Source organism: Leptodactylus fuscus, chromosome 4 (genome assembly GCF_031893055.1).
Source record: "Leptodactylus fuscus isolate aLepFus1 chromosome 4, aLepFus1.hap2, whole genome shotgun sequence".
In the NCBI taxonomy this organism is placed as follows: Eukaryota; Metazoa; Chordata; class Amphibia; order Anura; family Leptodactylidae; genus Leptodactylus; species Leptodactylus fuscus.
Genome location: NC_134268.1, coordinates 174,194,022 through 174,207,510, shown reverse-complemented (window position 1 = coordinate 174,207,510; position 13,489 = coordinate 174,194,022). Strand labels below are relative to the sequence as shown.

At 39.2% G+C, this 13,489-nt stretch overlaps 1 protein-coding gene across 2 annotated transcripts in view; it reads right to left on the bottom strand.

Moving 5' to 3' along the window:
• TBC1D5 (TBC1 domain family member 5) overlaps positions 1-13,489 on the bottom strand; it is a 438,516-nt gene that overhangs the window by 107,374 nt on the left and 317,653 nt on the right. For both annotated transcript variants that reach the window (XM_075271425.1, XM_075271426.1), the window contains exons 15-16: positions 12,610-12,752; positions 609-715 (exon numbers count right to left, since the gene is read on the bottom strand). In XM_075271425.1, coding sequence (XP_075127526.1) covers positions 609-715; positions 12,610-12,752 — 250 coding nt within the window. The remainder of the gene's footprint in view (positions 1-608; positions 716-12,609; positions 12,753-13,489) is intronic.

Genomic DNA, 13,489 nt, shown 5'->3' with positions numbered 1-13,489 from the left:
ATCCTTATTACTGTGATCTTGGCATACACTACAAAACTATAACATCTTCTGACATATCTCTGTATACAGTTTTCTGCACATTCCCTTTACCCATTGCACAGGTGTTAAAACTGGGAAAAAAATAATACCTTGTGTAACCAACTAATGACAATAACAGAAAAACGACACCAAAGAAAATGTCATGTTGCAGATATGTAAATTAGAATACGTGTTTTTTAGCTTTCTTGACCTTTATGTTGTTATATACATGACATATGAAATAAAACATTAACTATAACATGGATGGAAGCACAGAAAATGTCTTCTACCTGCTTAATAAAACAACTCTGCAGAACTTGTTGCTATACAGCACACGATTAATACAGATCTGAAGCATCTCCCCCCTCTACATGCACCCTCTGTGATTAATGATATGTACCATTGTCAGTACAGATAGTAGATGACAGCCTCCAGACGTAATCTCTCCATGAGGTCCCAAAACTTTATGCTAATGTCTATTACTAGCTGCCAAGTAAGCTCTCCGTCTAAAACACATTTATACTCTTTGATGGTGTAATTGTTGGTGTGCTTGAGGCACTGAAGAAAACAGGCTTTTAGTGTTACTATACCTTTGGGTCTCGCAGAAACAGAGCCTTGAGAATGAGCGAGTGAACGTCACCGATCGGTGGGTAGTGCATTAGGAGACCCAGGCACGTCTGATAGTTGCTGGAGATTACTAGAGAAAGGAAAGACAATACATATCAAGGCCTAGTATAAACATACACACCTCTGATCTGTTGACCACATCATATACATATTGTAAACCAGGGGTAGATAGCTTTTTTTTTTGCTTGGCGTGCCAATTTAAATGGAAAAATTAAAGATGAGATACTTGGCGTGCAGAGCAATATTTAAGGTTGTCAGCTCATACATAAGAGTCATATAACAGGACTTACAGCTGAATAGGATATAGAATATATCCATTACAGTTACATTCATATGGGGACTGGACGCTCTTCTAGAAGCTTCCACCGCTGGTAAAAAATCTTGACAAAATGGTTGCAAAATGCAAAAAATGCAAGGCTCCCTATACACAGTATAATGCTCTATAGTGGCCCATATAGATTATAATGCTACATTAATGCTACATTAATCTCAATATAACAGTATAATGTCCCAAATGTTACAGTGGTCACTTATGCCCCCCACAGAGTATAATGACTCTCTGCTTGGTATTAACCTCTCACCCAACCCCTACTCTGCCAACCTCCACCTCCATAACATGGTGGCGAGTGGACGACCATGTGACCATACAGGTTTGCCGAGCACATTGAGTTACTATGGAGGAGGTAGAGTCATGGAGTCCTATACCTGCCACAATATTATGGATGGGGGTGCATTCTAAAGGAGATGGATGCTGGAAAGAATTGGGGCATACCAAGGAAATAAGGCTTGGCACAGGTACTCTGGCACAGCCTTAACTAATAACACACAATTGTCAATTTATTTATCAGGAGAAATAACCAAGGAGCGGCACAATATAGCATTCTCCAGAATCGTATTATGAGGAACACGTGTTTATTAAAATAAACATGTCAAGAGATATGATGAAGGAAAGGACCCACTGCAAACTGAAGAGAATGATCCGCGCTTTACCCAGGAAGATCTTGTGAAGGCACTTTATTTGATACCATGAACACAACACGTTTCGGAGTATAAGAGCTCCTTTGTCAAGTGTATACAATAGCAGCAGGTTGTGTTCGTGGTAATCACCTAATGTGTTTTGACCAGCATAGCTTTCAGCAGACAACTTTTTGTACAGTATTATCATACAACTAATAGCAATTTTGCCCATTTCTATCAAATATGTACGAGGGACGTCTGTCAGTATATTGCAAAAGTCAGAATTAGACATCCTTCCAAAAAGTGGGAAGGGTAAAAGAAGGACAATGGTTATAAAAAAAAAAAAAAAAAAAAAAAAAAAAAAAAAAAGTATTTTCTCTTGATATGTTTATGTAAATGAGTTTAAAGGAAAAATAAATAAAGGAACTTAAATAAAACAAACTGGCAGCGATCCCTGACTCAAGTCACTCAGTAACCCTTTCAGTTAACTTTTTCTTCAAAGTCTCCTTTATTTGACTATATAATGAACTGCTGCTTCTGTTTTTTAGGGGTTGAGGATCTCCTGACATGGTAGGGGGAATGTCTGACACTGTATCATAAATCTCAATAAACAGAGGAAAGGAAAAGGATTGATGATACTTGGACTACCAGACATTAAAGGAGATCAAAGTATTGTGAGAAAGACCTGCAGGCCCCCCTTCCTCCACAGGCCCCATAGCCTACTAGGTACCAAAGGCACAACTTAAATCTCCTAGGCCCAAATGCAAAATCTCTAATAGGGACCCCTACCAATTTTATTTAAAATATTCAAATATTTTATGCAGCAGAGGGACCTTTGGGCCCCCCAGAATCCAGGGCCTGATAGAAACTACTCCCGTTGCATGCCCCTAGTAGATACACCATTGAGCACATTCCCTACCTTCTTTCACAAAACACTGTCGATTCTTTATCAGCTTTTTATCCAGTTTACTTGACATCCGAAAATTAAATTAATAGCTTGACTCACCAAAATAGCATTCTCCGAAACCCAATGTTACTGCTACACTTCACATAGTAAAGCTACACTAAAAACAAACACAACCTGACATCGTTGGAGTTGGAAGAGCCGTTTCATGGTAATTTAATTCCTGACTGACAAAACACAATACCTGTGCTTAATATGCGACTTTTCTCTTTGAGTACTGCTTTTTTTTTTCTTCTATTCTTTTTTCTCACTTCCAAAATCAGACATTTTACAAGGGCAATTACTAAACCCATCATTCAAAGCAGGTCTATGAAAACGGCGTTTTTTTTTCTCCAATCGAAATGCAAGCAATCCATCTGCTGTGGCTGTCAAAGCAAAGCCTATTAATGATGCTTGTTTAGTATACCATATTGACTGCCTGCAACAATACTATCTGCGAGAGCATTGCAAACAAGCATTCTCTCCCTTAACACTTATTCTTTTAAAGCTAAACACAAACAAAAGTTTCTTGGTTGCATAATTTTGAATAGAACATCAAATGCTATCACAGTGTCCATATATTACTTCTCATAACGTCCAAAGTATAGCTATGACAAATCCTGTATGCATAAATCCCATTGACAGTAACTAATCAGAGATTATATATATATATTGTGAGAGAGTGAAGGGTGTGGTCTGGGAAGACAGGTATATTCCAGCCAGGCAGCTAAAGGGTGTTTGGTAAAGACTCACACCAGGGAGGTCAGCTGACTGATCAGGCCCTAATAACAGTCTGTGTGTGAAGAATAGCAGGGTGGCACCACACAGACAGAGTTGAACTGTCCAGACTGGACCACCAAAGCAGGTACTGTGTCACCCGTTGTTGTTGCCAAAGTGGGAGACTGGTAGCCAGTGTCCTGTAGAGTCAGGGAGAAGTTTCCTTACGTTTACGTTAGCTTTCTCAGTCGAGAAGGGTTTTGTTTATTCTGTGCCTCTGCAAAGGCAGTGTATGCGTTACATGTGAATAGAGCCTGAACTTGTGTGCAATCCAGTGTCTGTGTCCCTGCTTCCTGCACTGCTACAAGCGTCTACCTGAGCGATTCCCCACTAACTATATATAATCTATATCATAGGTCAAGTGAAAAGGTGAAGTAGTTTATTGCCTCCTACTGCAACATTTTAGCTCATGCATACTGAGGTTTTTTCAAACAATGAATGGTGAAACATTTTATAGTGAAACAATCAATTAGCAATTACAGTTACTTAGAATATAAATCCACATTATACTGTATATATTATTATTATATATATTGTTCCACTTTTTAAAGTGTCACCATTAATTGCTTGAAAAAGGCTCAGTATGCATGAGCTGAAATGTTGCGGTACGAGGCAATAACCTACCTCACCTTTTCTCTTGACCTATGGAGTGCTGTATTTTTTAGATGGCGGGATCCCCAAAAACCTTCTTATTAAGATTCAATACATTGAGGAGACATCACATTACCGAGAATGAGCCCGCAGTCGGGTGAAAGTAACTATTGGGTGACCAGGTGAGGGATCCTCAAATCCAGGAAACCACTGGGAAACACGAGTGAGTTGACATGTCTGACTTTATAAGAAGCACAAGGTGTGACAGTAGCAGACAGATCGTAGTCTGGGCTTGTAGTTATTAAAGGGTATAGTACCAACCACAAAGGTTATGATAGACTGATGGGTTTCCAAATAGCATTCAGAAGGCTATGAACCTCCTCTGGCCAATAGCTCAGGGGCTTTGTCCTAATGTAAAATGGTCAGTACATCCTTGGTCGTACCGAAATAAAAACATGGTAAGACAGGGATCTGTACATGGATTGTATCATCATTATATACTGTAATCTAATTAGTAAAGTTGAGCGATTACATTATCTTATATATGTCCTAAATGATCAAAAATATCTAAAAAGACAATTTAGCAACAAACAAGAAGTTTGCAGCATTCTGATTTAGAGATCAGATTCATTAAAAGGTATTGCCACTTCTAATCAGACTATTCTCATGTAACATCACTTTTAATTTGATTTAAAGCAAATTGCTCAAACAAGTAAAGACATGAATGGAGTAAATAATGAAGTAAATAATAAGGAAAATCTTGTAAACCTCCTAGGTTAATTAAAAAGGATGCTTCATTCTCCCAGCAAAGGAGATAGCAACTTGCTTCCAATGAACCCACATGAAAAACACCAGAGAGAGGAATGATGAATATATACAGTAAGAGTTAAAATAAATCTATAATCTATATAAATATCTATCTCTATAATATATATATATATATATATATATATATATATATATATATATATACAGTCCTATGAAAAAGTTTGGGCACCCCTATTTATCTTAATCATTTTTAGTTCTAAATATTTAGGTATTTGCAACAGCCATTTCAGTTTGATATATCTAATAACTGATGGACACAGTAATATTTCAGGATTGAAATGAGGTTTATTGTACTAACAGAAAATGTGCAATATGCATTAAACCAAAATTTGACCGGTGCAAAAGTATGGGCACCTCAACAGAAAAGTGACATTAATATTTAGTAGATCCTCCTTTTGCAAAGATAACAGCCTCTAGTCGCTTCCTGTAGCTTTTAATCAGTTCCTGGATCCTGGATAAAGGTATTTTGGACAAACAATTCAAGTTCAGTTAAGTTAGATGGTCGCCGAGCATGGACAGCCCGCTTCAAATCATCCCACAGATGTTCAATGATATTCAGGTCTGGGGACTGGGATGGCCATTCCAGAACATTGTAATTGTTCCTCTGCATGAATGCCTGAGTTGATTTGGAGCAGTGTTTTGGATCATTGTCTTGCTGAAATATCCATCCCCCGTGTAACTTCAACTTCGTCACTGATTCTTGAACATTATTCTCAAGAATCTGCTGATACTGAGTGGAATCCATGCGACCCTCAACTTTAACAAGATTCCCGATGCCGGCATTGGCCACACAGCCCCAAAGCATGATGGAACCTCCACCAAATTTTACAGTGGGTAGCAAGTGTTTTTCTTGGAATGCTGTTTCTTTTTGGACGCCATGCATAACGCCTTTTTTTTTTTATAACCAAACAACTCAATCTTTGTTTCCAAAATGAAGCTGGCTTGTCCAAATGTGCTTTTGCATACCTCAGGCAACTCTATTTGTGGCGTACGTGCAGAAACGGCTTCTTTCTCATCACTCTCCCATACAGCTTCTCCTTGTGCAAAGTGCGCTGTATTGCTGACTGATGCACAGTGACACCATCTGCAGCAAGATGATGCTGCAGCTCTTTGGAGGTGGTCTGTGGATTGTCCTTGACTGTTCTCACCATTCTTCTTCTCTGCCTTTCTGATATTTTTCTTGGCCTGCCACTTCTGGGCTTAACAAGAACTGTCCCTGTGGTCTTCCATTTCCTTACTATGTTCCTCACAGTGGAAACTGACAGGTTAAATCTCTGAGACAACTTTTTGTATCCTTCCCCTGAACAACTATGTTGAACAATCTTTGTTTTCAGATCATTTGAGAGCGGGCTGTCCATGCTCGGCGACCATCAAACTGAACTGAACTTGAATTTTGTAGAAAGAAATGGTCCAAAATACCTTTATCCAGGATCCAGGAACTGATTAAAAGCTACAGGAAGCGACTAGAGGCTGTTATCTTTGCAAAAGGAGGATGTACTAAATATTAATGTCACTTTTCTGTTGAGGTGCCCATATTTTTGCACCGGTCAAATTTTGGTTTAATACATATTGCGCATTTTCTGTTAGTACAATAAACCTCATTTCAATCCTGAAATATTACTGTGTCCATCAGTTATTAGATATATCAAACTGAAATGGCTGTTGCAAACACCAAAATATTTAGAACTAAAAATGAATAAGATTAATAGGGGTGCCCAAACTTTTTCATAGGACTGTATATATATATATATATATATATATATATATATATATATATATATATATATATAATAGAGATGATCGAACAGTAATATATTCGATATTAGTAGACTGTAGAATTGCATTGGAATATCTATAAGAGACACTCTCTTTAATATATGTTTATAAGTAGAGATGAGCGAACAGTAAAATATTCGATATTAGTTTCAAATAGCCGCTCAATATTCGACTATTCGAACGAATATCGAACCCCATTATAGTCTATGGGGAAAAATGTTTTGTTTCAGGGGATCTGACCATTTGACTCAGGAGAGTCACCAAGTCCACTATCACACCCCAGGAAATAATGCCAACACCCTGGAATGCAACTGGGACAGCAGGGGAAGCATGTCTGGGGGCAACATGCCCAAGTCACTGTATTACGTCAGGATCCCTGTCAGCTTGGGATATGCACGAGCTGACTTTTTCCCATAGAAATGGATTGACCAGCGTTGATTGGCCAGTATACAGCATTTGGCCAATCAACACTGGTTCTGCCGGAGGAGGCGGAGTCTAAGATCCGTCCACAGCAGTTTCCATTGTGGTCCGATCTCAAATGTAGCAGTGCTGACACAGCACTGCTACACGGAGAAGCGGCAGAGCTCAGCACACACAGAGATGCAGCAGAGCTGAGTGTGCAACATGGTTCAATGCACACTCACCTCTGCTGCATCTGATGTATATTTGCATCACTGGACTGCAGCAAGAGACTTGTAAGGGACTTGTACTGTTCCATATGGTCTATACAGGGAACTCCAACTAATAGGATTGAGCCCGTTACCATCTACATATTTTGGAGTTGTCACTGTTATTCTCTGTATATACAGTACTTTGGTTATTTTGTTATGTTTATTTACATTTTTCTTTCTGTTGTAGAGCCTGAGGAAGGTCGGGTTTGACCCGAAAAACCGTTTTACTACTATTACTCTACAAAGTATATTGTGTTGATACACTACAATGTTTTCCACATTCTCTAATGATGTTGTTGGATCTATCGTGTGTTTACACTGTTTGATTGATTAATAAATAAACTTGGATACTGCGCATTGAGCATCAAGTCTATTCTTATTGATCAGAGGAGAAAAGTTACCAGTGTTACACAGGAGAAGAAAGTCCATATCTTAGTCAATGTGTGATTGCTGAACAATGGAGACAGCAATCTATCACTGGGGTGCTGAGCATACATGTACAAGAAAAAAGAAAAAAAGTTCCAGCATCCAATGACGATGCAATCCATGTTAATTATCTTAAAAATTAACTTTTAATATTAATCAATAAATAAAAATTAACCATAAAGTACTAAAAACAGAGTCTGTGATCCATTAGCTTAAAATTTCAGGCTGTGCAGCTGTTAAAAAATACTTTATTATTTGAGCCGTTCTAGAATTTATTTATTTAATTTTTTTTTTTTGGGGGGGGGACATCTGTAGATAGAAGCAGCTATGGTCAAAAGCCAAAGTTAGGATATTGTATTGGTGAAAACTTAATCATCCGCAGCACGAAGTTGAAATCCACAATGGTGCTATATTAGCCAAAACAAAAAGTCAAGCTTTCACTTTTGACCACAGCTTTTCATGTCTGCAGATATTTTGCCACTCTTTGCAAACTGAGACGTGATCATAGAAACTGTACACCTCAATAGCATCCATTAACTTACCGTAGGTCACAGATGGCCCCAACAATCAGCTTCCTTTGGAAATACACATATATATATATATATATATATATATATATATATATATATACATACACACACACACACACACACACACACACAGAGTGAATTATTACTCTTTATGTACCAGTTCTCGCTAATCTGTAAAATACTCCAGGCTTAATGAATAAAAAGGTCCAATACTTGTATAATGCATTAGTCAATGCTCATATTTTCCCTTTGATTGTATATAATTTACAGACTGTAATTACTTCTATTTCTCACTTTATATTTGATCCTAATTGATTTCCTTCCACGTTATTAATTATGTGGATTTTCCGCTTTGTCTCTGCAGAAATGCAGAAAAACTTAGTGATTTTTTTTTTACTATATTAACTTATTTGTTTTTTTCATAACTTTAAAAAATGCACTTTATTTAAATAAAAAGAAATGTAGCGCTTGTAGCACAGATTAGGCGCATACATATTCCTTTAAAAGAACCTTTTAGATTACTAAAACAGAAGTACCAGGGCTAGTGGGTAGATAAGGGGTTGAAGAGAGTAACATGGTTCAGGGTCAAAGTTCAGTTGTCATGTTTTGCCTGGTATATATCTTATAAGATCGAAACAGATGTGACAGAAAGGTAAATAGATGTGACTGACCAGCTAATCTGTGCACATATGTATTATCCTCAGCTCTGCCAACTCCAGAACTTTCCATCATTTAAAAGGCACCCACTAATGTTTCAAGCTTAGTTGGGTTTTTTCCTTTAGCTCTCTCCGTTCCCAATATGCTAATGAGACCCTCTATTGTAAAGTGGGCAGACTCGGGTCATGGTGGACAAAGTGGTGTGATTGTAAAGACCCCTGTCTGGTCAGTGTCAGAGAACTCAGAATCAGACCCCTTGTCCACTCTGAGCTGAGATCGCTATTTCTTTACAGCTCATACTGGTACAGTTTATGACCGACTTACAGAAAGAAGCACGAGTACAGATGGAGGAAGTGTAGAGGTAGTACTCGCTACCAGGATCTGGAGCCTCAGGGGGCCCAAAGGCCGTTTCACAACAAAAGACGACTCCAGTATTATATATAGGATATGGTAAGTGGGGGGCCTGGTACATGTATGGCACTGGGGCCAGAAACTTTAAGTTATGACTCTGCTTTACAGATGTAGCAAATATAAAAATAAAAAACTTGATAGTCTTCAGTAGTTGATACCTTTTTAATGGCTAACTAATAATGATGACATTACAGCAAAACTTAACTTGGCACAACAGAACACACCATAAGTTAAAATGTCGAGTCAAGTTAAACTTTGCTATATCTATACATGCAAGTTTACTTATCACTTTATAGTAGCATTTATAACAATCCATTTCGCTTACTGTTACTAACTTTATAATAAAAGGGAAGATTGTGACTTAATACAGAACCTCATGCTGCCCAAAGAAAATTATATATTAATGTGTATTTAAATATGCCCTGGCACATTTATGTACTTGTCCAAAATCTACGTATTAAAACCAGAGACTCTCAGGTGATCCATCAAGATGCCATTACTTACACTTTACTGTTTTTATCAATGCCACTATTGTATATTCCCATTTATATGGAAGTGTACAGCAATTTATCAAAGAAACAATGCAGTACCATCACGGATCTAATACAGTCAGGTGGCTCTTTTAATAGGAAATAGGGCAGGCTTAGGGTTAACAAATATTGCACGCAAATCTGAGAATGTGCAAAATGAACATGTCATGTGAAGTCATTATTGTGGCCTAGCCTGAAATATCCCAAAACCAAGTGAAATCTTAAACTTATCCCAATGGATAAGTGAGAAAAGACACATACGGTAAGTCAGATCTTATTAACCCTTTCAGGACCAAGGGAGAAGGGCTGCTCTTAAAACAACCAGAGCGGCCCCTCTCCTGCGCTGGTTTAAACCTCTGCGTCTCAGCGCAGGCGGCATCACACTGCCTACGCTGAGACGCAGACGTCTGGGAGAAAAGGAGGCGGTGGCAGCAGGAGTAGTGGCGAGGTCGGTAAGTAAAATAACTTTTTTTTTGTTTTATAATAGGCCACTACCTGCTGGAGTATCCCCCAGCAGGTAGTGGAATATTCACATACCTCCCCAGGCCTGTTCACTGCCGCCCCCGCTTCCCCTTCTACTATAGGCCGCGGAGGCTGGCAGTGAGCAGGCCCGGACTGCGATCCCACTACCGCTATTATTATACTCGGGGGTCTTTTCAGCCCCCTAAGTATAACAATCGGAGCCCCAGGGAAGGTGAGAGAACATAATAAACAATGTTACTTACCTCTCCGGGATCCGGTGTTAATTCTAGCAGGCTTCGGGCCTATATAGTAATGTCCCAGACGTCACCTGGTGTGGGATATTACCATATAGGCCCAAAGCTTGTGCTAGCCATACCATATAGGCACAAAGTAGTAATAGCTAGTATTAATAGCCTGTTACTGCTAGCACAGGCTTTGGGCCTTTATGGTACTGCTAGCACAGGCTTTGGACCTATATGGTAATATCGCAGACCACGTGACGTCTGAGATATCATACAGGCCCAAAGCCTGCTAGGATTAACATTGGATCCCGGAGAGGTGAGTAACACTGTTTATTATGTTCCCTCACCTCCCCTGGGGCTCTGATTATTATACTCGGGGGTCTGAAAAGACCCCCCCAACCCCCTGAGTATAATAATAGTTTATGGGTGTCCAACTCTGGGACATAATAAGTTGGGTGGGCAACTGTGGGGCATAATAGAGCTTGAAGGGTTCACTGTGGCCCCTGTAACCTCTATTATGCCCCACAGCGGGCCCCCCCCTGCAACCTCTATTATGCCCCACAGTCTATTGTACCACTGTGGGGCATAATACAGGCTGCAGGGGCTGCTGTGGGATATATATATATATATATATATGGGTTGGGTGCGTGGAGAAATGAGGAGTCAAAGATGTCTGTGTAGCAAACTTTACAGAGTCAAGTCACAGCTGGAAGAAGTGGTCATGGCGGTCCAAAGGGAAGAGATGGGAAATGTGGGAAGACGTCTCCTGGGAGTATCACAGTACAACATATTACTGCATTGTATTTAGTGTAATGTTACCGCTAGGGCTTAAAGGGGTTGTCCCATCACAAGGATCCTATCTATACTGCTTGTTAATGTGGATGTAAGACTTTTCCTAAATACACTGCTTCAGCAAAACTGCTTTGTTTGTCCACTATCTTACTTTATTCAATTCTTTGTGGCCATAGCCCTGACTTAGCTGCTCCTGAGTCAAGTGATGTATCTGCTGCTCTCAGGGGGGAGGGAGGAGGGGCTAAGTGCAGGGAGCGAGCTTGTGTATCTAGCTAATCCTGTGTGTACACCACGTGACCTAGGTCCTGCACTCAGATAGAGGAGCTGCTTTCATTTCTTCTCTTCTCCCAGTTATCAGGCTAGCTAATTCAGTTGTGTTCATTATGGCAGAGACAGGCAGTGTCTGTATGTAACACAGAATGGAGTTGCTGCTGCCTGTACTTCATAGTCCAATGTGGGTGGGCGGAGCTACATGTGAATTTGGGGGCGGAGCTAAACGGCAGGTTGCCTGTGAAACCCCGCCCACCAAATGATGCAAGAAACCAGGAAGAAAGAAGATTTTACAAGAGTGAAGACTGCTGAGTATGTGAGGTGGGAATACCCCTTTAATGTTTGCAGGACAAATTGTACTTCGTAGTGGTACCATTTAATATTCTGTACAAAGCTGGAAAAAAATCAGAATGGGGGGCCACACGGTGGCTCAGTGGTTAGCACTGCAGCCTTGCAGCGCTGGAGTCCTGGTGTTCAAATCCCGCCAAGGGCAACAAACCATCTGCAAGGAGTTTGTATGTTCTCCCCGTGTTTGCATGGATTTCCATCCCATATTCCAAAGACATACTGATAGGGAAAAAATGTACATTGTGAGCTCTATGTGGGGCTCACAATCTACATAAAAAAAAAAAAAAAAAAAAAAAAAATCAGAATGGGATGGAATTGGAGAAAACCGGTATTTGTGCAACTTTATTATGGACTTTGTTTTTATTGCATCCACTGTGCAGCCAAAATGACATGTGGGCCCGATGTACTTTTTATTGATACCAATTTGGGGAATGTCTATTGCTTTGATCATTTTTATCCAATTTTGTATGGATGAAACAACAAATGTTTGCCTCTTTTGATTTTTATCTTGTCTTACTATGGCGTTCACCATGTGAGAAAACCATTATTGTTTTGTAGACCTGGCCTTTTCCCCTCTATCCCTGCAGTGATGACATCATGTATATGATTTATGTCATCTCATCAACTAAGCACTGGTCTTTTCACGTCCATGGGCAGTATATCAACCCCTACCTTCCACTATCAGTTATATGACATGAAGACATGTATTTCACAGTTTAATAGTGTAGAATATGAAAGAACCATGATACTTACATGCATCCCTGATATATAACAGCATGGCTACAAAAATATAATCCACCAACACTAGAGTATTGCTGTCTGCAAACAGGGCATCCCAAACCACGAGGAGGTCCTGAAGTGGAAATTCTCGCCCAAAGAGGAGTCTTACCCATCGCCTGAAAAGGAAAAAAAACAAAAAAAAACAAGGAAGAATGCATTAGTTTTAATACATGAAGAGGCTGAAGAGATACAAAGCATATCAAATAGTCTAGTTCATATAATGCAGCTAGGACGAGTTGCTTTTTAGATTTATTTTTTTGCGAATACCTTATTTTTGAGTGTTTTTCAGGTTTATTAACCTCAATGGAGAAAACATAACACAAGTAATATCACAGACATTGATAAGAGAAATTCTAGGACAATTTAGTTTGTATATTGTCTGTGAGATGTCCGCGTACAGAAGAACGTGCAGCGACTTAATTCTATAAATACAGACAGAACTTAAGGCTGTAATAGCAAAAGGTGAGTGCAAACAGAACGAACAGCAAGGCATTTAGAGGTGATATTACAATGTGACAACTTTACATTTCACAAGATTTACACGCTTACGCTGAAGGTAGTTTCTCTGGAATCTCTAAGAAGTGTGCAGAGATCTTCCATGTAGAATATATCATACTAAACATTTTTTCCCTTCCTATATTGCAACATATTGCGTTATAATGCACTTTTCTTACTATTAGTTTTATTTATTTTTTGTACATATTCTTTCTGTATATTTTTATTACATTATAAGGTCAAATAGTCTGACATTCATACATACATACTATGACCCTGTGTATGACTACATAGTTGGGTTCCTGTGATCCTTTACTTTTCCACAATCCATTATGATGTAGTAGCACTGATCAGAGGT